The following is a 26,053-nucleotide window of genomic DNA, read 5'->3' on the forward strand; positions in this document are numbered from 1 at the left end:
AAAATTATACTACACTAGCAGTTAATCTTTTTGTTAAGAAAATTAGGAGGAGAGTGGAGTTGGAAGAATTTTATCTATAGAGAATGATAAGATTATTTAATCTGTTTTTTGCTTGTGTTCTTTGAATAATTTTATAATTAGAGGGGGCATGCTCATCACCTAGTTTTTATTCTACAGTGAAGAAATAGACCCAGAATAGTAGTGATGTTCGCAGTTCTGTAGCTAGTAATGATAGGGCCAGGACTAGAATCCTAGTCATTGGAGCCTCACCTTTCTGAATTCTTAAGAAGCTCAAGAGCCTCTCTGCCAGTTGAAGCAACTATTGAATAATGGATGCACTATAAATGGCTTGCCTGTCAGTGCTGAGTGCTTGAACTATTCTGCGTGTAGAGACAGTGACTAAGTTGTATCGTAAGCACTAGTGCATGATGTTTTATAAAAAAATTTAGAATTCCAGGAGAATTGTTGATGGGCCTTGAATACCAAATGTATTCTATCTTATTAGGTTCTATGTAGTGAATAATAAGGCTATTGAAGATCAGTGGGAAGAAATTTATATTCGCTGTGGATGCCATTTTGCCTTCTGAACACAACCTAAAGATATTCGTGTGTAAATAGGCCCCTTTAAGCCCAGAACTCCCTAGTTTTCTTTTTTTTTTTTTTTTAATTTATTTTATTTATTTATTTTTTGGCTGCACTGGGTCTTTGTTGCTGCACGCGGGCTTTCTCTAGTTGTGGCGAGCGGGGGCTACTCTTCGTTGCGGTGCACGAGCTTCTCATTGCGGTGGCTTCTCTTGTTGCGGAGCACGGGCTCTAGGCGTGTGGGCTTCAGTAGTTGTGGCATGAGGGCTCAGTAGTTGTGGCTCACGGGCTCTAGAGCACAGGCTCAGTAGTTGTGGCACATGGGCTTAGTTGCTCCGCAGCATGTGGGATCTTCCTGGACCAGGGCTCGAACCTGTGTCCCGTGCATTGGCAGGTGGATTCTTAACCACTGCGCCACCAGGGAAGTCCCCTACAACTCCCTGGTTTTCTGCCCTTCTTTGTCTCTTGGTAAAGGAGCAGACTGTTCTTCCCTGCATGGGAGTAGCAGGGAGTGAAACCACTTTGGTTTGTAGATCACTTGGATGCCTTCCCTCTGCCTTTGCGCTCCATCAGTTGTCCCTTCCTAGTTTCCAGGAGGGTTAAGGCTTTTGGGGGCTTAGGAAGAAGCCATGAATGCGAGCATGTTTTAGAGGCTGGGCCTCCTTCACCTGTCTCCCCTGCCCAACCTGTGTCAGAGCTTCTACCTTGTGGGAAATGGCCCTAGCTTAGGAGAGGATCGACATTCTCCACTCCCCGCAAAGGGGTGCTGCTGCCAACTTGCAGAGCTCGTGGCTGAGGGTGAGGACAGGGCCAGAGGAGAGTTCTGAGGCTATAGCAGCAGGAGGAGAGTGAAGGGAGCTGGATGGTACCAGCCCCCCAGGCTGAGATGCCTAGGAGCTGAGAGCGGAAACCCGAGCTCGGGGTTGGAAGAATCTTAGCGTACGGAACAGATTGCTGGAGGAGAGTAACTTTGAGGAAATTTCATAATCTGAGTGAAAGAGGACCAGACTTCTGTTTATGAGCTCCAGTGACCCTGCTGCGGCCACGTGTAACAGTGTGAGAAATATACTGCATGGCTTCCCTGCCATGACGTCACCTTGAAGTGTAATTAGGCATAATAAAAAGAGCCCTTATAAGTTTTCAGACTTATCTTTCTGAACTTCTACAAGTTTCCAACCTTATTAACCTCTTTCTCTCAAGTACCAGCATTTAAGATTTAAAAAATAAAACCCCTTCAGTTTAATATTTTTATGTTCTGCTGAATAGATAGTATATTTATAGCTTAAAAACATTTTTTATTGACTGTGTATGGTTTTATTTTATACACACACACACACACACACACAATATAGTATTTCAGTTTTGTTATGGTTCTTGTAGAGTTTTATAAAATAGCCTGCAAACCTCTAATGCAATTTCCATGGGAAATGTGTTCATCCTACAGATAAACTTGAAACCTATCTGTCTATAAATTGAGACTACCTTTTATAATAAAGTATGTCCCCTTAAGGTGATTAAAATAAATGAATTTAAGATTATTGCAGGTATTCATTTACTCATGCTATGACCTGTTCTATTTGTAGCAATAATTGAGAGTTTAATTTAAAGCCAGTATTTTTCCTTCTATTTTCTAATTGTCTTGGGTACTTTAAAGGTTTTATAATTTGGATAAGGTATATAAACACAGAGTGAATATTCCCCAAAGCAGTGTAATAAATGGCTTCAGAATGCCCCATAATACCCTTTTCTCTGTAGTTTCCTAGCCTTCAAATGTTCTTCTGGTGTGAAACTATTAAGCCCTCAGAGAGTACTGTCATTTAAATAGCCAAGACCAACTGTCTTATCACACATTAAGTCTTAACTTTCTTATTGTAAATATTCATGATAAAAGAAATTTGATTTCTTAACTTAGAAAGTGAGGTCTTTTTTGAGATTTAGTAAAAGGCACAGTCACTTCTTTCCGATGTTTTTGAAAGTCAGTACTGTTTTATTTCCTTTTATTCTTTCTCCTCATCCCTGTCTTAAGCACCTATTTATTTAATCAAGGTATAATTCACATAACATAATATTATTTACTTATTTATTTATTTATGGCCATGCTATGCGCCTTGTGGGATCTTAGTTCCCCAACCAGGGATCGAACCTGGGCTCTTGGCAGTGAAAGCACCGAGTCCCAACCACTGGACTGCCGGGGAATTCCCAAAATTAACCATTTTAAAGTGAACAATTCAATTCAGTGCATTTAGTACATCTACAACTACCACCTCTATCTTGTTCCAAGACATTTCATCACCCCAAAATAAACCCTGTACCTATTAGGCAGTTATTCCCCATTTCTTCCCCTCAGGCTTAGGGTATATTTTTGAAAATTTGAAATTAAGAAATTAAAAAACTGATAAAACTTTATGAGGTAATTGAGATTTTATAAGACTAGATTTAGAGTTCACTGTTCTGATTCAGTAACATGAAGAAATGCATTTAATATACTGATAGTGGAAAAATTAGATCACAAAATTGTATGTACTTTTTGTCCATACACACACTTTACAGCCATCGGGGGAAAAGTGAACACTTGGTAGGAAACACACCAAAGTAACAGTGATTTTGTTCTAAATGTTTCTTTTTTTCCCATTCAAAGGAGGGGGGGAGAATCTTCCCATAATTACACAAAAAACAAAAACCTGTAAATGACTAAAAACTTGGGCCTAAACTTACTATTATAACATAATTACTTATTTCAGGATAATATTAAACTTCTTCCAGATTGAGTAGTGTTTCTTAGTATTTACTAAAAGAAAAAGGTTTGCTGGAGGAATAAAACTATATAATATTTGTAGTTTTTTAATCCTTCAAGTTATATCGCAGACCAGGAATATCTGCTTCAAGTAAACTGTGTTCTAATTTATTTTTCCCTTTAAAGATATACTTTATAGGACTTTCTTTTCAAACTATAAAAATGTCATATTTTTGTTGATACAAATCAAATACCACAGGGGTGTACAAATAAAAAGCCAACAGTCTCCCCTCACAATAGTCTTCTCATGTACTTGCCTAACATAATTGCTGTTAGCAGTTTGGCGTTCTTCTTATTAGCCTTTGTCATGTGACTTACATGCACATATAACAAAATTGGACCCAACTGATTAAAAAACTAAAATGCCTTCAGGATGGCCCTAGCAGTTAATGTAATGCACTAAGGAAAGGTAAGGCCCTTGGCTAACGGGAAGGGGATTTTTACCACTGAAAGCTTTCTCATTCAAAAATAGTTAGAGCCCTGTGCTGGGCAGAAAGGCAGAGGCCCTTGGGCAGTATATCACTGTACTCTCCTATTCTTCCTTGCCGTCTCCTCCCCTCCCAAATGTAGAATGAATGTATGTCAAAGGTTTATTTAACTCATTAATAAGGGAACCAGCAGGATGGTAAAGCTGATTCCAAGAGCATTTGAGGAATTGAGTGAATGCAGACACTGAAGAATGAATGTTGAAGTAAATTGCTAGGCTAGATATAAAACCCATGAATGTCCTGCAGGGTAGTAAAACCATAGCCCTTGGAGTCTGCCAGACAGATATTATCTCTACCAAATAAAAATCTACAAGTTTACCTGTAACTTCATAGAATTTGGGTCCTAATCAATAGTAAACAGCAGGTCAAACAATGGTATTATAATTAAATGTCTTTGGGATATTCATGGTATAATGTGTTTTATTATACATTGAAAGGGCTTAGAGTTCTTGATTCACTTTATTTCCAGTTTTGGCTAATTTTTCTTAACAATGAGAAAGGCCGATTGTGATGTATGATTAGACAAGACCAATATAATACAGTAGGGATCAGATCTTGGAAGAGCTTGGTATCTTAAACTAAGAAATTTAAACTTTGTTTCAACAACTGTTCATTGAGCATATACTGTGTGACAGGCAGTGGATTTATTATAATCCTGAGTGTGTGGATGTGCTGTGGTGCCCCTCTCATGGCCCCTAGGAGGCTGACTAGCGGTTCTCAAGTGGTTGTATTAGGGAATCACCTGGGAAGTGAGAAAAATAGACATGTTCTTTTGTCCTTCTGTACCCACCCCAATGTAGATGTCTCTGCCTGAGTAGAACATATGTGTTTTGAAAAAGCTTGTTCCAGGTGATTTTTATATCCCTTCCCTTTTAAAATCATTGTTATGTTTATTGGGCTTAAAATTGAATAAGTAAACAGCAAGCAAAATTGTAATCAGTATTTTAAAAGTTTTCATACCCCTTTTTGCCTGCCGCGTCCCTGTAATACTCAAACTAAAGTAATTAATGTCCTGATTATACCCTCAGCAAGAATTACATGCAATTATCATATTTAGAATTATATATAATGCATTTGAGACATTAATTTGGGAAGAACTGGGCTTCGTCTTCCGAATTGTATCCTTAGGTTATGCCTCTCACTAAATAAACTGAAAGAGTTGTCATTTATAGTAGTATATGATCTGTATGGTAAAGACATGTGATTAAAAAATTAGACTTAAAAATGGTTTCTTTTAAATCTTTTTTTTTTTAATGTTTTGTCTTTTTATTTATTTTTTGGCTGCGCCACGCGGCATACGGGATCTTAGTTCCCCAACCAGGGATGGAACCCATGCCCCCTGCATTGGGAACGCGGAGTCTTAACCACTGGACTGCCAGGGAATTCCCTTAAAAATGCTTTTGATGAGAAAATAGACTGTCCTTAACTTGTCAGAGACTGTTGAAAAAAAAAAAAAGGAATAAGTAATAAAGGAGAAAAGTGTTTAACCTGTGGTTAGACTATTTGAGTTGAGTTCGCAATTAATATGAGCAGTTGTTGTGGACATGCATTTAGATTCTTTCAGTATAACATTAATTAGGCAACCGTTTTGTGTAAATGCGCTCACAAAGCAAGGATTTGTGATTTCAGCACGCCTAAGCAGCCATGGAATTTATAACTTGTGTTACAGGATGTGGTATTACAGATTAGGGGAGAAACTGGGAAATAACATGATACAATTGGCATATTGTGTATTTTTCTTTTTATTAGTGTGCCGGTCCAACAAAAGCCCCTGGGTCTGTTTGACTTGTTCAAGTGTCCACTGTGGAAGGTAGGTGACATGCTTATTACTTCACTACCCAACTTGCTTTTTTCAGTTTACCTTTAAGCTTTATGTCAAAGTTTTATTGATTTGGATTTATTTAGCACCATTGTTTAATCATAGCGTGTATGTAATTCTCTGTAGGGCTTCCCTCTCCTAATAGAATCCCTTTGTTCCATGATGGAACTGAGGAAATTCTGGGGGGGAAACGCCTTTATATTGATACTCAGAAGACTTAATTTGATGATCAAGACAATCTGCTAGTAATATTTGATTGACATGTGGCCAATTTTGTTTCACGTGTTACCTACCCTTCCCTACCTTTACTAACTTTTGAATCAAATCCCAGATATCACATCATTCTTCTGAAAACAAAACAGATAAAGGAATTCCCTCGAAAATGGTCTCATTGTGGAGTTCATTATTTATGCTAAGATGTACCAAATATATCATTGTTCCGTTAAGACATTTTTGCTCTCTAGGAACTTAACACTCCCAAACCCAGTTCAAGCCTGAGCATTTCCTCCCAGTTCTTGGATTCAAAATGACGTTACTTAAATACTTAAGTAACTCTTTCTTCTAGCACAAACTCAAATAAATATCAAACTTTGTGTGTCTGGTAGTAGCACATTTATTTCTGTGGCTCTTTTAGCTTAGAAAATCTGCTTTGAATTTACTTCAGAAGTTAGTAGCTTAGCAGCAAGGAGGTGGGAAATCATACTGAGTCCCACAGGCTGAAATCTATATTGTATTTATTTGGACGGTTTCCCCATCGTTATTCATAAACCCTCATTGCGTGAAGAGAGCATCTTTGTTCAGTTAACTTTTGATTTTTCACATTTTCAGTCCTGGAATTGAGTCTATTTTTCCATGTACACTTAAGAGTACTTCTGGAAAATGTTAACTGCATATCTTAATTGTGGTTATTGTGGTCTTGAAATCTCTAGGATTTGGGGAACCTGAAAATACTATGTACAGATAACATTTTTTTAAAAAAAGAAGAAAAGTAGAAGCACTTAAATTCTGCACTTGAAGAGACAGATTCCTCTCCTAGATTTTGAGAGGTGAGAATTATAATGCAATAAAGTTTATATAGTTCTATCCTCCAGTTGTCTCATAGTGCTTTACAGCCTAAATCTGGAAGGTCATATGTCAACAAAAAGACCTGACATACTCTCAAAAAGCGGAGACATTAGTGTTCTTAACAGCAAGCAACAAACAGTTCTCTAAGTAGGTATTGGAAAAATAAATTGAAAAATTTCTAGGCTCTGTAGGTAGTATGTTTCCAATTGTAAGCAATCTTAAATTTGGAAATCTGACATGGTTTCAGAGAAATATAATTAAGTAGATTACACAGATAATGAGAGTAACCTGCATTTGGATCTTCATTTTACATAGCTGATTGGCTAATTTTCTTTTGCCATGTAATCCTGGGTGTTGATTGCCAAGAATGACGATTTTTTTTTTTAGTAATTTAGACCACTTGTCTTTAGGGGAGTCTTAAACTGAATATTCTTTCAACTAGGAAATGTACTTTATCAGGAGTATATTTGAGTTATATATTGTATTGGTCTTCATGACACCATCCCTTTTAAGTTATTTTTCCAATTTTTTGTGATTGTTGTTAAAAAATCTGTGACATGTATATTGACACTTTTCCTTTTTAGACCAAATTGGTTAAAATCTAAAACTAGATGAGGGAAATATTTATTTTTATGTGGTAGTTTATACATGTCTGTTAACTTCTGACATGTATTTGAATGTTAGCCAAAACATTGCTAATCTTAATGTTAGCAGTAATACACTTCTTACTTTATCACTGACATTTGTTACAGTAACCACGGAAATATCTAGTACATTTGGAGGCTACGGTATGGTGGCTAAAGGAACTATATGTACTATTCATTCATTCATGCGTTCTGAACCATGGATTATTTAATCACCTAACAACCCATGAGATATAAGTACTATTATCTCTGTTTTATAGATGAGAAAACAGAAGTAGAGAGGTTAAGTAACTCACCCAGGCTCACCAGGCCAGCATGTGATAACGCCGGCTAAAACCCAGGCTGTCTAATTTTTGAGTTTATACTCTTAATCATTATTTTTATTTTAACTCAGCCATATACACAATAGGATTAAAAATTCATTTTGGTCCACTTTTGTGAACAGAAGACCCTACACACAAGTCTTGGTTATGTTTATTACAGTGAAAAAAAGGGGGGAAAATGTGATCAAACTCTGAGTTGAGGTTAGTAGTGCCTCTGATGCTTCCAGGTTTCCTGGGGTAGAGGGGCCAGGCTTGGAGTTGATCCTCCTTACTTACCACAAACTATCCTACTTTCCCCAAGGTAAGTGTTGCTCCTTGTACAGTTAAGGCACCTCATGACAAAAATGTCACCTTAACTCTCTGAGCAGGTTTACTTTGGCACTATTTAACCGACATTTGTTTTGACTGTTCTGAGTTTACAATTAGGCCTTACCTTCTATAAATTGGCAGCTTTCTAGGAACTGGGAAGTTTTTGTTTTATGACGGTCTTCAAGTAGTGGTCAGTTATGGCATTGTACAGTATTTAGGTGAAGGTGTAGATGAACCCTTATTTCAGTTTCATTTTGCTTTTTGTGATAAAATGATTTATTAAATCTGAGTTGGAAAGTGTTAGAAAATTTTTCTGACTGTAGTCAACCTTTGATTATCTTTGCCCATGTAGTAAGAAATAACAGTTTATATAAGCTTAAGATAATTTCTGTTTTGTTTGGATTTCTTTTAAACATACCTATTTCCATATTAGTGGAGTGATTATTCAGGCATTCAAATGAAAGATCTGAAGCCATATTGATGAGAAAGAGATGGGAGATTATCCTGTTTCCATATCTGGCTCTCATGTTTTATATTAAGCAGCAACCTAAGCAGAGGCTACGGCCCTGTGGGCAGTGATTGAGTAATTTAGTTTGCAAAGCTTGTCTTTGATAATAGCTGCGTTGGGAGTTAGCAGCCTAAGAAAACTTAAAAAAAGAAAACGGCTATAGCAAAAGTATCAGCAAAGGAGTTGATAAGTGATAACATCAATGGTATTGAAACTGATTTGCATAGATAACGCCTTTCCTTGCCTGGTCCTAGTCTTGTGTATAATAATAAGTTGACTATATATTTGATTGCAAAAAAGGAGCATATTTTAAGTACTCAGCTTAATAAATCACTAAGTGATGAATGCTCTTACAGGATTGAATGCTCTTTATTAGAAGGAATTCTTTCTTATTCTGATTTGATAACCATCTAATTTTATTATCATCTCCTGCTACTTTAACTTCCAAAGCAATATTTAGATTAAAATATATTTTCATTTGATTTTTGTAAGGTATGTGAATGGCCATGCAAAAAAACATTATGAAGATGCACAAATACCCTTAACCAACCATAAGAAATCAGAAAAGCAAGAAAAAGCTCAGCACACAGTGTGTATGGATTGCAGTAGCTACAGTACATACTGGTAAGTGTTAATATTATCTGAAAATGATACTCCTTTACTATGTGTGCGCAGGCGTTTTCTCGTCTTCCTCGCTCTTTCCCCTCCCCGCAGTCTCTAAGCCAGTGGGGGCTGCCATTACTGCCTGTTAGTCCTGTTGGCATTCACAGAGGACTGGGGCTGTCGGGAAGGCCTGTCCTTATTCATTCGGATGTAAATTTGCATTGCCCTTTCCACCTCTAGGTCTCCTCTTCTTTCCCATCCCACTAAGCTTCGGGGAAGTGAAAAGTATTTGTTGTTGTTCATTATAATTCCTTTTCTTTTTCTTGTTTTGTTTTTAATTGAAGAATAATATGATAATATAATATTATTATAATATGATAAAGACCCACATTCCTACTGGCCAGTTAACGTTTTGTTATATAACCTTAAATTTTTAACTTTTTTGTTTAAAACACTATTTTGACAGTCTCACCTGTCCCAACACAGTTCCACTCTCCTCTTCTACTCTGTAGATAAACATCAAGAATTTTGTGTGTTGCCTTTCAGGCTAATTTTTTTTTAAGTGTCACATCCTTTAAAAGGATATTGGAGGCCCTGTTCTCTCTTTGTAATATACTATACATGTCTGTTTCATATAAATGACAATAAAGTAAGAATTCTTCTGACTACTTTGAACAGGTTATTCAGGTCACAAGTGATGTTTAACAATCCATATCCATTCAGTATGCTCAAAGAGTCAGTGTATTTTACAGTTTTAACTTTGGCGTGAAGCAAAAATTATGAATAGTTCTTTATGGTTTTAATCATTTTACTGAATTCGAAAGGTTTTTGACATTGAAAGGAAAAAAAAAAAAGCCATTTAAAGGAGCCCCCTTATTTTTGTTTTTGTTTTTGCCATATAGCCCTCAAATGTTATGTGAAGGCAATACTGGGCAGGGATGGGGATTTAAAGTCCAAATATTGCTTTTGATTCACACTTTCTACTGAAGTTGTGTGCTAATCCTTTCTACATTATCCTTAGCTGCTTATGGTATTGTAGAAAGGTGTCCCATCAAAAGGAAGAAAAAAGGTCAGTGGCTTACCAAGTTTACGTTTTCACAGGTTTAACATTATTTCACTGTGGCTATTGAATAAAACATTGTAAGGTTTAGTCCTGTAGATCACTAGTATTTCAGTGATCCTTTGTGTGGAAGATGTCTGGACGTGGAAGAGAGACAAGCTGGAGGTAGATGAAGACACATCAGTAAAAGTGAAAATCGTGGGAAGATATTCTGAGCCTAGTGCCCAGTTTATTATTATTTGCTCTCATAAAACACTCCTTCCTCCAAAAATCAAGCATTAGCCAAGCTGTTAAAGTGTCTTCATTAGTTTCCCCCCCTTTCCCTCAGGACACTTATATACTAGAATGACACAGCTATCTAATTGACAGAACCCTGTGTTTCTGTTAAGGTTGTAAGTATTTCTCTTTAAACAGCAGGAATTAAGGTCATTCTTGAGGTATCTGTCTCACAGTCATCATTGCAGGTCATGTCAGCCTGTATGCACCAGATGCTGAAAACGTTCATCCTTCTTGATTTTTAGTTAGCAATGTGCATGAAATGTTTAATGGGGAAATTTGGAAATACAATTAAATCTCTGTGTGCAGTGGGTTTTCTTGCTGTTGGTAAGATTATGAGGAAATAGTAACTCTTTGAGGAAATTTAAAGAATTCTCTTGGAATTTTCTTAATGGAGTGGATTTATATTCGTAGGTCTCTTTAAAAATATAGACTGTATACTTTAATGTCTTTGTATATTGCATTTTAGAGGAATACCTTTATTAACTAGGACTGGAATTTAATTTGCTTTATATTGGTACAGTATGCTAAAGTACAAGTCATTTCACGGCTGAATTGGAATTAAATGGCAGACCTTGGACCTTGGGGGAATATACACCATGGCAGGGGTTTCTTGGCCAGTTGCCAGTCTTTTGTGTGAAGTTATACAGAGCCGCAAGTGTGTGGACTCCGAGAGCTTCTGAAATGCAGGAAGGGAGCTGCAGCTGGTCACATAACCGTCTCATTTGTGGGTTTAGAACAAAATGCCAGGGAATCATCCTGTAGCATTATACTGACAGCCTAAAAGGAAACTGTGATAGTAGTAAGCTGATGAAGCTGTAGTTTAAATTAACATTTTCCCCACACCTCACTGTGATTAAGAAACAAAAAAGGATTTCTTCTTCTGTATGCGGGTGTGTGTGTGTGTGTGTGTGTGATTTTCCAGTGCACCTTAGTAATTTCACTTCAGTTTGTAAATTTTCCTTGTATATAAATTTCTTGTGGTTAGACTAATTGGTTTACTTTAGAGGTGTATTAGGTTTAACCTATTTGGTTATTAATTATTATGCTTGTAGTCAAAATATTTTGACTGTAGCTAATGTTAAGGCTCCTTTTCCATGTGCTCTGTCCTCTGAAGAAGTTGAAACATGCTCTGAGGCTTACAGTTTTTCTATCCTTATTTTCCCTTTTCCAAGAGTCCCTGCCTTGTCCTGTCTTTGCATATCCTTTATGAGGTTATCATTGAGCACTCCCCCCTCCCCCAACTAGCTCCAGTTGTAGCTGGATGTAATGTCCCCTAAACTCAGAGTCCTTGGGATACTTATAATTTCCTGCTGCATGTTAGTTATTTGTAAATGTCCTTGGGGACCGCAGGAACCATATGTCAGATCTTTGTATCGTCCACAGTACTCAGTGTCTGGTGCCGAGTAGGCAGTAGATGTTTGAAAGGCTGAATTTTGTTAACTATTTTCCAAAAATGGGGAAGGTTATACCAAATCTATACTATTGTGCCCTCCTGATCCTTTTGGAGGACTGAAGAGCTGCAGAACCTTCTTCCTGAAGAAGACTCAAATCACAGCATATGTGAGCTATTCCATTTACCTCCCGAGAGGGACACCCTTGTAGAGCAGGTCCTTTCACTTCTGATATAAACTGGGCGTCCAGGAGAAGCACATATTAACCAAGCAGAACATAAAACGGGTCATTATTTCAAAAGAGGGAGAGAATCATTTTGGTTGGGCACAAACCCACTCCTTTAGGAGACAAATGAAGATTTTAATAAAAATGAAAATCTTAAGATTTTCACACAAGGGCAAGTGTTCAGATTATTGTGTGTTCAGTAATATTTCTTTTCCTCCTACCGCAAATTCCCTCCCCCAGTTAATACAAATGGAATTGTATGTGGTATACATTATTGTATCAAAAAAAAGGGATTAAAATTGATTGAGAAAAACAAAGATTAAAATTAGGAACTTTTATTTGACTTCTTATGTAGATAGACATTTGGAGTTAATAGATTTAAAATACTGAACAGATAATTTTTGACATCTGACATAGTCTTGTCAACTTATCAACAACAGCTGAATTTCTGAGTATTCAAAAGTATGAAAGGAGTATTAAAACTAAATTACTAGAATTTTTCCTTCCTGGCAGGGTAATGTTTTAAAGCACTCCTTCAAACAAAGAAATATTATGAAATGTGAGTCAATTCATTTGTCTAGAAAAAAGACTTGTATTTTAGATTTTAAACACCTATAATAAATAGCAGTTTTAATTAAAACTAATAAAAATAAAGCTTTTATTTGTGGGTTTAAATGGATGCTGAATCATTTTCAAAGGCAGTTGTGATTAAAAATTAAAAAGGGGAAGATCTTTTGTTGACTATCCTTATAAACTTTTTGGGCACAAATTTTCAGTGTTGTAAAGATTAGAGAACAGGAAGAATTTTGTTTATTTAAAAACAGTATTTTGAAGTTTTATTAAAAAGAAACTTTTTAGCACGTGGTCTGAAAACAAAAGGCTCTTTCTTAATAAGCTGGTACTTGTCTGCTTTTAACAAAGGAAATGAGTTTTCTCTGCAAGTATTCTAATTTTCCAAAATTGGCTTAGTTGATGGCTGTGCATTAGAATTGAATAAAAGAGAATTTAAAAATAAGCTTGTTTTCTAAAAGAGTTCTTTGGATTTAACTTTTCTTGGTTTGAAATAGATGAAGTCACTGGAATATCAGCTTTTTTGGTTTGGTTTTGTTTTTTTGTTTTCTGTAACTATATCTGTCATTTATAATAAAACTGGAGGTCAAAGTTTACTCTAGGTGTCATATTATGATGTTATCTATTATACAAGGGAATGAAAAGGATTTTAAAACTTAATGATCGATTTGCCATTGCCCTTTCTTGAGGGGTACTTTTTGCATTAAAGTTTTTTGATTTTGTTTCTTTGGTATTAGTATTGTACATGACTTACTGTATAAAGATTGCCTTACAGCCAGTAGATTAAAGGACTTGTTCCTTTACTGTTGCGTAAAAAAATCAGGTTCATTTGTATGTTGATTGCTTCTTGTTTCACGTGGGTGAAGAATGATTTGGTCTGGGAATATTTTCTTAGTGCTTCAAGAATATGATGTGGAGACTTATGACTTGGGTAGCTTCAATAGCACTTACAACAGGAATGGAAAAAGCTTTAGAATTTTAAAGCTGAGAAAGAGAGAGAGATTTTCTTTGTTTTGAGTGTGACATCTGCGCCATATAATATGGTAGCAGTTGAGCAATTAAAAGTGGCTAGTAGGACTGAGGAATTGAATGTTTTATTTTATTTTAATGATTATGTTTAAATTGCCACATGTACTGGTAGCTACTATAGCAGACAGTGTAGCCTCACACTATTAAAATTTAACATTGAGTATATTAATATTATGAAACTTTAAAAACCTTAAGACAAAAATCTGATAGAAACTCCAAAAAGAAAATAAGTCAATTTCACTAACTAAAATAGTTGTAAATAAGTATAACTTAAAGCAAATCTAACCCAATAAAATGTGTCAGAAAGAAAAATTATGTAATTACTGAGTTAATTTCACTAGTCTGCCAACATATTCATTTTAAAGGGAATCCCAGATTATTGTATCATTAGAAGCAAAAATACATTTATAAATAAGCCATTTCTGATTTTTAAAAAACTAGTAACATTGAAATAAAAGGAAACTATTAAAATATGATAGTCCCCCCCAAAGAAAGCAAACATCATATGCAAATTGATGAAACACTAAAGCTATTTCCATTAACATGAGAAACAAGACAAATACTTCCTATCATCACTTACATCATCGTCACTATTATTAAACATTGCTTTGGCAGTTCTAGCCATTGAAATAAGACAGAATAGGTAAATTGTTGGTATAAATATTAGAAAAGAACCAATTATTTCTGCTTTCAAATTATATAATGCTGAGAAAACTCAGGGGGACTTTAGTAGAAAACAACAAGTAGAATTAATAATTAATTTTGAGATGGTGATACATAATCAATATACAAAAACTAATAGCTTTCTCTTCATTAGCAGTCATTAGTTAAAAATGGAAATGACCAAACAAAAAAACAAACATTCAACATAATGACAAAAATTATAAACTAAATCTAGGAATAAGTATTACAGAAAGACGCAAAGCAAAGATATGGATCCTTTGTGAAGAAAACTTGACATTGTAAACAATTCCTTTCCCCCTCAAATTTTTACCTTCAAAAGTTTTCCTGGAGACAGGGTCTGATGAACATGATGGTCCTCGAACATAATGTGCACGACATCCAAAAAAATCAAAACAGCGGATATGTTGCTTTTATTCAATACATAAATATTCATTGAGAACCAGCTGTATGTTAGGGACCTAGTCTTTAGTGCAGTGGTCTCTAAAATAATGCACTTGAAGGTACGGGAGGAAAATAGCAGAACTTTTATTAAAACTTTTTATCTGGCAAAAAAAAAAGCATTGGCAAATATTTAAAATACCTACTGCCAGTGGTCTGTAGACTAGGTGGTTATGGGTCACGAACCACACACGGAGTGTCCTGAATCAGCTTCACATGTGGCGTCCTCCTCCTTGTTCACTTTTAGCATTGTGCAGTATGTTACGGTGTTTGTCTGCCTAGTTACATGGATTTATTTAATTTTACCAAGAATCAATCCTCTTCAAATGGATACACATTTTAAAAGATTTTTTATGAGAAAAAATCCTCCAAGATAATAACAGTAACAATAGTAACACAAATACTGGTGAACAAGGAAAAGGTAAGCTGACATACACTCCTACTCTGAGCTCATCAAATACATCACAAAGTAAAAATATTGGCTATCTAATAAAAACACAGACTAATCAGATCTGATAAGTTGGACAGAAGGTTTGAGACTGTGTGAAGTACGAATTTATATCCATTATCATTAATGTCAAACCTCACCCTATGTATATATTATACTCTGAGATACTAGTTTAATAATGGTATGAAGACATTTAAAAAGTTTATTTCATTTCTAGCTCATTCTTCTAAAATTTTTCTTTTTTTATACTATATGCATATTAATTTAGATTTACTTGCATATATAATTAGTACAAACGTGTAAATGTGTTGGGGGTGATGGATGCTCAGTTTTGTGGCTTATTTTTTATCTGATCAGGAGCCATTGAAAATAATTTGAAGATTTCGTCTTAGTGGACTGGTGTTTTTCCTTTTATAATTAGAGAGGGCATGAGGCGCAGGGTGGAAATAGGAAGGAAACAAGTGTTTCTAAAATTAGAATTTTTAAAAGGAGGTAAACCCACATTAAATTTTAGGACGAGAAAATGATTGAGCCATGCTGCATGTTTTAGTTTTTGGAGAATGGGGAAAAAGTACAGATAGGGATGACCAAGTAAGGAATATTTTTTGCTGTTAAACAAGTGAATGGTGCTACATGGAAAATACTGAGGGAGGGTAAGGGAGTTGGTGGTGTATGGAATGAAAGCCTAATTTCTAAATGTAAAGCAGGTAACACTGAAGTGAAAGGGAAGATTGGGAGGGAAGGATGAGAGAGAAGAAAATTTAGGTAAGGTCGACATTGCAGGGACCATCAAATACTATAGCTTAATTCGTCTACAGATATCTGTGCATTTGAAAGCCACTGTATTTGGGTCGGGCGGACGGGGATATCATACCAAAGGAGATAACCAAGGTTTAGAATAAAATATTAGTTGAGATAGAGGAGGAAAAAGATGGGTTTGGGGGAGATTATAGAGAGAAAAATATTTAGAAAGGATTAGGCATGATTAGATGCTAGAAATTAGAAAAAATCACAATCTTAAAAATGTACACATAAGGAATCAATGTAATGAAGAAATTGGACAATTTTGCTATTTATTAGAATAAGCAGAATTTGAAATAACTTGAGCTGTGATATTATCCGTTTTTTACCAAATTATATAGTAGTATAAATAATTGGTATTTCTTATGAAAATTTGCCTGCTACCTGCTACATGTTCTTTCAGTGCAAGGTAGTAAAATTAATTGTTTATCTTCTGCTCTGAACAGCAGTATATATATAATACCCTACTCTACATTTAATCAGTTTATTAACTGTTGGCTTGAAGTACTTTAAAACTACTTTAGCGTCATATTTGGTTCAAGGAATTTGGTTTGAGACTAATTTTTACATAGCTAAGATGATAGTATACTTTGTCTCAAGGTGTTAGAAGTAGAGAAAGATACCAGTACCTTCTCCTTCCCTGCCTTTTTATATCTGATTTCCTTATCTAACATCTCTAATATGTTGCCTGATATGACTTCTAAGTATTATTTTTTTGTCTTTAGTGTTCAGTTTACTTAAATTTCCTTAAACAGTTCTTTCTTTTTAGTAAATACAGAAGTAAACGTTTTCCTTGTCTGACAAGTAGTCTGTTAGAGGTAGAGCTCATCTTTACTTGAAAAATCGCCTAAAATCACTAAATTTAAACTTGCTTAAGTGTTAATATAATAGCCTAAAAGTTGGTTGTGTAATATAGGTAGTTACTGACTTTTGTCTGCTAGACATGTGAAATCCTGTTTATGTGAAAAGATGCCAAAACCTGGACCTCAGCTCCAATTTCTCAGTAGAAAGAAGAAAAAGAGGAGTAGAACTTTTTATATTATTTCAGTTACGTTTTGGGAACCAGGTGTATTTTCACCTTGCAACATTTAACCATATTTTATAACAATATTTATTTCAAAGTGGGAAATGCATTCCAAGTTTCAGAGGAGCAATCTAGAAGCTTTGAAACACAGCCTACAAGTTTTGCACTTTTTTGTACTTATTCTGGTGTAATCTCCTTGAAGGGAAAACTAAGAATAGTGGCTAAATTTTATTTTTTTTCAGGTGTTAGAGGTAAGCATAATACTGACCTAATACCTTCAACACAATTGTAAACCAGGAAGAGATTTTTAGAACTTGTTTACTTTAAATCCTTCTTATTGCCTTGGGACTTCTTAGTATCAGTATTAGTGGGATAGTTTCCGGTTTGAAACCAGCAGAAACCAGCGCCTCAGCTAAAGACTAAGGTAACCAGACAACATTTAAATTCTTATTTACTTCATACTTTTGTTACTTATTTTCTCTTGACCTCTGGGCCAGGGAGGAAGAAGAAATCAGAACAGGGGATGGGGGCAGCTAGAGACGGGTGTGCTGTGAGGCGGGTGTGCTGTGAGGCAGGTGTGCTGTGAGGCAGCCCTGGTTACACAGCAAAAGGAAGCTGACATTTACTGACCCTCTACCACGTGCCAGGCGCCCCTGGACGTTTTGACCTGTGGAAGCAGGTGCTTTCCTTTTATCATTGTCATCTAATAACGCTTGTATAGTGTGGTGAATTCAGACAGGACAAAAGTTAGAATCTTAGAAATAAATGTCCTTCATAGTGACTGTAAGAAGATCTAAAATTGACTCTTGGCAATAAGGACAATTGTGAAAACTTAAAATTTTTTAAGCCAGTGAGAACAAATTCAGCCAAAATAAAATTGATTTCTTATAGTTCATTAAAGTTATATTTATTACCTCTTCATAATATTGGGTAGTATTATAGTAGAGCAGCTAGTATCTTAGATATTTTCTAGGCTAGCAGTGCTGTGCAAGAGAAATAATTCATCACATATGTAATTTAAAATTTTCTAGTAGCCACATTAAAAAAGCAAATACAAACAGGTTGATTAATTTTAACTGTATATTTTATTTAACCCAGTTATCCAAAATATTATCATGTCAACGTGGTAATCCATATAGAATTATTAGACATAGTTTGCATCTTTTTTTAATATGAAACCTTCAAAATCCAGTATGTATTTTACACGTACAGCACATCTCCATTCAGATGCTAACTTTTCATCAGAAATGCTTGATCTGTATTTAGTCGTAAAAATTGCAGTTAAAAATGTAGATTCCAAACACTATTAAAAATTTTCCAATAAATGAATAAAGTACCAAAAAAACCCATTTTCTTTAATACTTGGCATCTGTTTTGACAAGACTGACTCATCTTTTTTAGAATAACTGAGTCCGAAGCAAAAGCATATCAGTCTCAAAACTGTATCTAATTTAAGTAAATCCACTAACTCTTGTAACCACTCAGTATTATCAACATCAAATTCAAAGGATCATTATATAAACTGAAAATCAACTCCAAATTTGTCCACATCAACAAAGCATTCTTCAATTTTTCTTGTAGATTTTGCAGACAACTTACATAATGCTATTGTATTTAAAATCTTCTGTATATTTGTTCGTGTCGAAATGTGTAAAATCATTATTGATTTGTATTAGGAATAGTTTAAATTTTAACATAAATTCTCATACCTATCTAGCTAGGTCACAAACAAGCTTTTACTCTCTCCTTGGATCTTTAAATTTAGCTCATTCATGTGCACTGTGATATAGGTGAAAAAATGTAAATCATGCTGTGATGTTTTCTCTTTGTTCAATATTGGCAGGTGTTCCTTTTGTTTCAAGAAAATCTTGAATTAGAGTTAACAGTACAGTAAACCTTTGTAAAATTCTTCCATGACTCAAGCAGTGAACATTGGCAAAGAACATGTAGTCATCATATTCATTATCTTCTATTTCTTTTAACAGTTCCATAAACTGGTGATGAGTCAGAGCATTTGCACATGTATACTGAACAATTTTATTAACTGCATCCATGATACAGTCTACTTTAGAGCACAGATATTTTCAATATGTTAATATGCAGTGGATCAAATAAGGGAAATAATTCCATTAAATCCGGGTTTTTGATCCCACGTAGCAGGTCCTTGTCTGTCTTGATAGAAACTTTTTCCTGTCTAGCCGAAAGTGACATGTAAAAGATTAAAAAATATTTACAAAGTGCGGTTGATTGTTTTTAAGGTTGCAAATAGATGAAGACATTTCAATTTGGAAGTCATTTGAAACAAAACGTACGCAAAGTATTAATTGGCCATTGTCTCTTGTCTTGTAAAACTCATCTAAAGCTAAAAGTAAAAGTACTTACAATTTTCAAATGTTGAATGAATTGATCTTTAATAATGTTAGAAAGGTCTTTTATTCACTAACAGTTGTTTGGTGGATCAACTGAAGATCTTTCACTTTTTGTAAAATATCCTTTTTGATCTTTATCTCAAATTCTAAAACATAACTCCCTTAACTGAAATAATAATTTAATGTTTCATCTCTCCATCTAAAAATGGTTGTCTTTCTTGAGCAAGAATTAAAGCTATTTTAAAGCTTGCCAGAATTACAAGCTCAAATCCTTAAAATCACTAAGAAACTTCTTTGTTATACATCTCATTCTGATTTCATTGATTGTGACAAATTTCATTGATTATTTTTTGACTGTAGAGAAGCAACTTCTTATTAAATTACTGTGCATTTGCTGAAAATGACTCAATATTGTCGACTTTATTATCTTAAAACTTTTTTTACACAGCTTATTAATTTGGCTCTGCTGTATTAAATCGTAATTGCCATTATTTGTAAAATTTGTGATACACCTTTTCCACTCGATTCTGCCTCATTAGTGTGCCTATGTTGTCAATTACACATTTGTGTGTAATCTTTTTTAAAAGTTCCAAACTTCATTTGGAAGTTAAATTTTTTTTTCCTTGTTAGTTTTTAACCCAGAAAAATAATTTATTTATATTAATTATTAAAATAAGTATTTCAGTTCAACTACCAATTATGATTTACATAGGTATCACTGTAACTCCTGCTGTCTGCAGAAACTATTCAAATAAGCACATTACAGCGCTTCATTATTGCATAGAAAAATAACTGAAACCTTCTGTTGACATAAACTAGACTGGTGATATGCTTATGTGTGATCCTGGAAATGACACGTGCACCCACATTGTGCACTGCAGTACATCTTATATGATGTCATAATAAAAGTGAAATATAGTTTTACCAAAACCATAAAGTATTTAATGGAAATATATTTTATACTGCTTTAGTTAAATAAAATTTTATGTCAATTAAAATTTTAAAAGATTAAAATGCATTTCCCCAGTTGCGTTAGTCACATTAGGACAGCTGTAGAGTCTAGAGAAACTTATTCACTTTAATGGTGAACATTCAAAGAGATGAAGCAACTAGACCCAGTTAAGTCAGATTAGTTCAGAATGGAGCAAGGCCGTAAATGAATCTGTATTTCAATATATGAAAACGTTCCTTTAACAAATGTTAAATGCTGAATTCATGTCACACCAAAAAGAATTACTTTAATAAGAAAAAAATCAGTTATTTCATATAATCTGAAACAATGTTTCTTTAAACAAAGCAACCATTTTTTTGTAGAAGCTAAGGGGTTTACTTTTCAATGAGATATTCTAGCAGCATGTAAATACATGACAGATGATCTGAATTTACTTTTAGACTTCATTCCCCAGATGAACACTAGCATTTGGAGTTATTTTTGTTTTGAACGCTGGGTATTCTTTTAACCAAAATACATGCATATATTTATGCAAACATAGAATGAAAATGTAAGCAGGAATTAGAGTAACAATACAATTTCATTCTTTAGTGAATGCCTGAGGTTCATGGAGGAACCAAGTGCCTTAAACCCAAATTTGCAGAGTAGACCTTACCCTCTTAACATTTATGCTGAGAGGAAGCAAGGAATTAAACCTTTTCACTAATTTAATTCCTTTATGTCTTTGTCATAAAACTGATAAGGAATTATTTTCCTGCCATTGCTGGTACTTTGATCATAGAGAAACGGTCTAGGATGTAAAAGGTAGCTTTTGCTATTTATAGAAACGTTAGGGATTGACCACGGGAGCTTGGAGAATACGTTAGAGACTCTTGATTGACAACATAGGCAGTCAGTTAATGCGGAGGGGCGTGTTAAATAATGACATATATATTTTACTTAAAGTTTTCAAAAGCACTCGCTTACATTTTGAATTCTGTGAATAAGAGACACAAGCCATGCTTTTGTGTGTAATAATCTCTTTTTAAAAAAATTACTTTCCCCCATCCTATTCACAATTTTTTTATAGACTGGTTTCAGGTATGTAAGAAATGTTTTTTGGATTCTGCTAGAGATGACCTAATTTTTACTAATTGCTATGCATTCAAAGTTTTGTTTGCTCAGAATGGCAATGTTATTGTCATTATTCTTTGGTAGTTATAATAAGTGGTTTTGTACAAAGCTGCAGTTCAAAAGAATATTTTGATACTAGCTTGTAAATTGTTTTTATTAAAAATGGCCTCATTCTAGGAAGAAAATTGAATGCTAATGTACAAGTTAAAGTTTATTATGTGTGATTCCTTATATTATTTGCTTGTTGACTTGCTAAAACACACACACACACACACACACACACACACACAGTATCAGTTTTAAGGAACATCTTAAATGTCTTTCTTCAAAGTGGTTATCGGTTTCCTGAAAGATGTAGCCACTGTTTTATACTTGTTTTCTAACACCTTGGAATGAAAAGATTCATTCTTCTCAACCATCTGAATTCAGTTTATTTAAATTAAATTATGTGTAAAATATATGGCTTTTAGTTTTTTAATTCAAATATCCCTACAGGTTAATTACTTTTTTCCTGCTTTTCTCTTAAATCTCTGCTCCCTGCAAACTCCCCATTAATTTGAGTTGGGAAGGATCACATTAAAGATTTAGGCTTCGCACTGCGTGAACAGAATTGGTGCTTTGTATTTCATTTTCCATGTATTATGCACCACTGAAAAGAATATAACACATGTAGTAGCGTATTTCATTTTTGAAAGAGGAATTGAAGAGCTTTTGAATAAAAATGTGTCAGGAAACTGGTGTTCATTGCCTACGTGGCTTTTTAAAAGGACTCTTAAAAAGCATTCCATTGTGGACTCCCAAGTCCTCTTTAAACTCACCACTGACAGTAACTGCCTGCAGAGGCATGTGATCATCTTGGCAGTAGCCAGGCCTTTTAGTGATTTCATTACTGTGGTTTCCTCAAGCTCTTTACACACATTGATTAATATTTTCCTTGCAGTTATCGCTGTGATGATTTTGTGATTAATGACACCAAGCTGGGACTGGTACAGAAAGTCAGAGAACACTTACAGAACTTGGAAAAGTAAGTAATAGGCCTGGGGAAAGAAGGGATGGAGTGGGGTTGAGGGGTCTTTCAGCATTTCTGAGTGGGATTTTTGTTTATGAGTTCCATAACTTCATCATGTTTTTAGCGTGATTGAAATGTGAACAAAATAAACTTTGGAGTTGGGTATCTGAAAATGCCCATAGTCAGTGATCATAGCTCAGCATTTACTTTGTTTAATATTTGCCATAAACCATATCCAAGGGCTCCAGAGCCTGTTTTTTAGTTATTATCCACCAACTTAGAAGCTCCTCAGTTTATTTGCAAGGGGAATTTTGGTAGTGCAAGGGAAGGGCAAAAAATGATACAAAATCATTATAGAGTTACCTTTGATATTAGAAAATCCTTATCCAAATGTATTATGAGGTCTTCTTAGAAACTCTGAAATTTATGCATCAAGGGAAAATAGGTTTAATTATATTATTGTTCAGCGTGCATCTATGTGATAGCACAAGATCCTAGTTTCTTCTTTTCCTTTTTTTGTTTGGGACAGTATTTATCACTTGAAAGTATAGGAAGCTGTGAAATGCTTTGTCATCATAAAGAAATTAAACTGCTTAAGTGAATAGAATTATTTTTTGCTATAGCCGAACAGGTTAGTCAGATAAAACTCACTAGACCCAAAATTCAAGCAGTAAATAGAAACCCCAGTAGCAGTGTCTTTGAAGCTGCAGTGGATAGAAGCATGGCCCTGGAATGGTCGCTGACTCAGGTGAAATTTGTGTAAATCACCCCTAATCGTCAGGTGCCATCTAATTTATTTATTTTTTGTTGTTTTAAAAAAATCTTTATTGGAGTATAATTGCTTTACAACATCTTATTTATTTTGACAGTCGATGTATAAATGGTATTGTGAGAACATGCCACAAGTGGGAGTCCTTTAGCAAACTTACATGTGAAGCCAACAGAGTATTTTAAAATTGAGTGCTGAGAGGGAATAACCTAAGTTCTTTGAGTGAAACACTGCCTAGCTTTGGTTAACCAAAGTCTCTGTGCATGTCTCTGTCTAAATAGACTATAAGCTGATAAGGGAAGAATTGATTTCTTTGAAATCTAAGCTAATTAGAACAATCTGGGTTTTTTTTTTTTTTTTTTTTAAACAATCTGGGTTTAAGTGCGCTTTGGCTTGTCATCTTGGGGCTCCTCACTTTTTCAAAGCGCCTCCTCCCTTTTAATTTGAACAGAGCAGCAGGAGCATATCTAGGGTTAGGGACACAGGTATAGACACACAGATCTAGAATATTGAATTTGGTCTGAAATAATCACAATTAACTGTGAAGTAGGAGAGTCCTGCAGTAATTTATGTAAATATCACTCTTTGGTGTGGTGATGTCATTGTAAAGATCTTACTAACGTGATTCTTTGTTATAGAACTAGGTAGCTACCAAATTATTTCTTCCTGCCATTTATAGTTTTCTCTAAGAAAAGACTATCATCTCAATGACAAATAAATTCAAAGGGAAAACCGGACGTTCAAGAACCTGCATGCATTTATGCAGATATTGAATCTTTTATTTTCATTTATTTCTTCATCAGGTAAAAGATGTCACAGACCGCCTTGTCTACACTTCTCCTTGGTCCCACTGAAAAAGCTACCTTGCAATCCTTTTTCTATGTCGATAAACATTACCTAAATTTATTTTTATTTTTTCAAACATAGCTTTTAATCTGTAATGGAAGCTACAATGAAAGAACTATTACATTTGAGTTTTACTTTAGACTGTTTAGCGTATCCTCTGGAGAAGCACTGCGCACCAGAAACATTGTATTAATCTACACTGTCCAGTATGGTTGCCACTAGACACACGTGACTGTTGAGCACTTGAAAATTAGCTAGTGTGACGAGGAACTGAATTTTACATTTTTAAGTTTAATTAATTTAAATTTATTAGCCACGTGTTGTGAGCAGCTACCATATTAAATAGCGTGGATCTAAAGGATTCTGCCATTTTGAGAATCATTGATGGTAAAATTTAATAACATTTTTAAAAAGCTAAATGCTTTTTTTGTATAGGTTAAAACTAGAAGTTAACTATTAGGCATTGTCACAGTATATACACTGTGCTCGTGACTGAACCTCTTTACCTACAGAATTTGTGAAGGAATAACTTAACATCGTAGTACATATGGGATTATCTCTTCTTACCTTGTAGTCACCAGTACACTGAGAGGAACATACATTTCTGAAGACATTTTTCCTAAGAATATTTTTAGATTTGAAACAGCTGACTGTCACTAGATCTGATGCTCTAAAGACAGTTCATGTGGAAATTCTGGAAAGAAAAATAATTACGTATTTTCTTTGGATTAGCCTGGTACTTTTGGAAGATGGGAAAGAGTTGGTAGACTTAAAATGTCTATGTTGTTTAACAGTAACTTTCACTTCCTTTAGATTAGTTCCCCCGATACATAATAATTTTAAAGTGACCCTTTGACGATAGGAATTATTTTCTAATAAATTTCAAACTTAATATCTCTTTCAATGAGAAACATTTAGATAATTTAAATTCTGAATTTATGTGCTAATTAGGATTTGTTTTAGAATATGCTTTGTAGCATAGCTGAATCAAATGAATTGATATATGCCTATGCGCCTATAACTTATTTATCATTCTGCAAACTCAGATTATATCGTCATCTATTACAACATATTAATAAAACATGATACCTTTATCAAAATTAAGAAAGAAGTGGCATAGTATTTGAGACTTAATGTTAAATCTCAGAATAATCATGTCAGACCAGCGTTTTTCTTTTTTATGAGTAGTGGGTGTTCTCTTGTTTGAAGCTTCACCATTGATTAGGTAGATAGAGCGGTGGAGGAGAGGGCCTGTCCGACAGACCACATCCACTTGGCCAGCTTTTCTGGGCAGCGCCTGGGGGTGGCAGCCTCCAGTGCCACCCTGCTGGAGGAGCAGTGGGGATTTCCAAGGGAAGTGGAACTCCTCAGTTACTTGAAATGCTTGTGGGCCACAGTGGCCTAACGGGTCACTTCCTGGCCTGGCTAAGCAGCCAGGCGGGGCTCCAGATACCCTAGATACTTAGAACAGCCATGTTTACTCTATCCGGCTGTGCAGCGCTGTGTATGTATGAATGTCTTTTTGACTGTCTGTTTGTGCTTTAATAGCTCAGCTTTCACAGCTGACAGGCATAGGAAAAGAAAACTTTTGGAAAACTCATCACTGAACAGCAAGTTACTAAAAGTAAATGTAAGTAATTAAAATGTATTCAAATATAAGAATTGGTTGAGATCTAGTCACTGTTTGATTACAATTCTAACATTAATGTTGCCCTTTATAAACTTTTATAAATGTATGCCTTGGATTTGGAATATTTTACAAAATGTTTGCTACTTGTACTAACGATTCTTGACGTGACTAAACACCCCAGCGAGTCTGTCAGTGCCTTCCTTCCGTCAGGGTGACTACCGTGCTCCTCTGCCTCAGCAGGCATTTGTTCTTAACGCCTGCTCATGTACCTTATTACTCC

The 26,053-nt window shown here is 34.9% G+C and overlaps 1 protein-coding gene across 7 annotated transcripts in view; it reads left to right on the forward strand.

Annotated features, from left to right (window-relative positions):
* USP3 (ubiquitin specific peptidase 3) overlaps window positions 1-26,053 on the forward strand; it is a 301,215-nt gene that overhangs the window by 222,594 nt on the left and 52,568 nt on the right. For 6 of the 7 annotated variants that reach the window (XM_068553165.1, XM_068553183.1, XM_068553176.1 and 3 more), the window contains 4 exons: window positions 5,614-5,674; window positions 9,025-9,156; window positions 22,460-22,543; window positions 25,692-25,773. In XM_068553165.1, coding sequence (XP_068409266.1) covers window positions 5,614-5,674; window positions 9,025-9,156; window positions 22,460-22,543; window positions 25,692-25,773 — 359 coding nt within the window. Of the gene's footprint in view, window positions 1-5,613; window positions 5,675-6,646; window positions 6,730-9,024; window positions 9,157-22,459; window positions 22,544-25,691; window positions 25,774-26,053 lie in introns of those variants that run through there. The other variant, XM_068553202.1, reaches the window with a different exon arrangement.

Source organism: Eschrichtius robustus, chromosome 1 (genome assembly GCF_028021215.1).
Source record: "Eschrichtius robustus isolate mEscRob2 chromosome 1, mEscRob2.pri, whole genome shotgun sequence".
NCBI classification, from domain to species: domain Eukaryota; kingdom Metazoa; phylum Chordata; class Mammalia; order Artiodactyla; family Eschrichtiidae; genus Eschrichtius; species Eschrichtius robustus.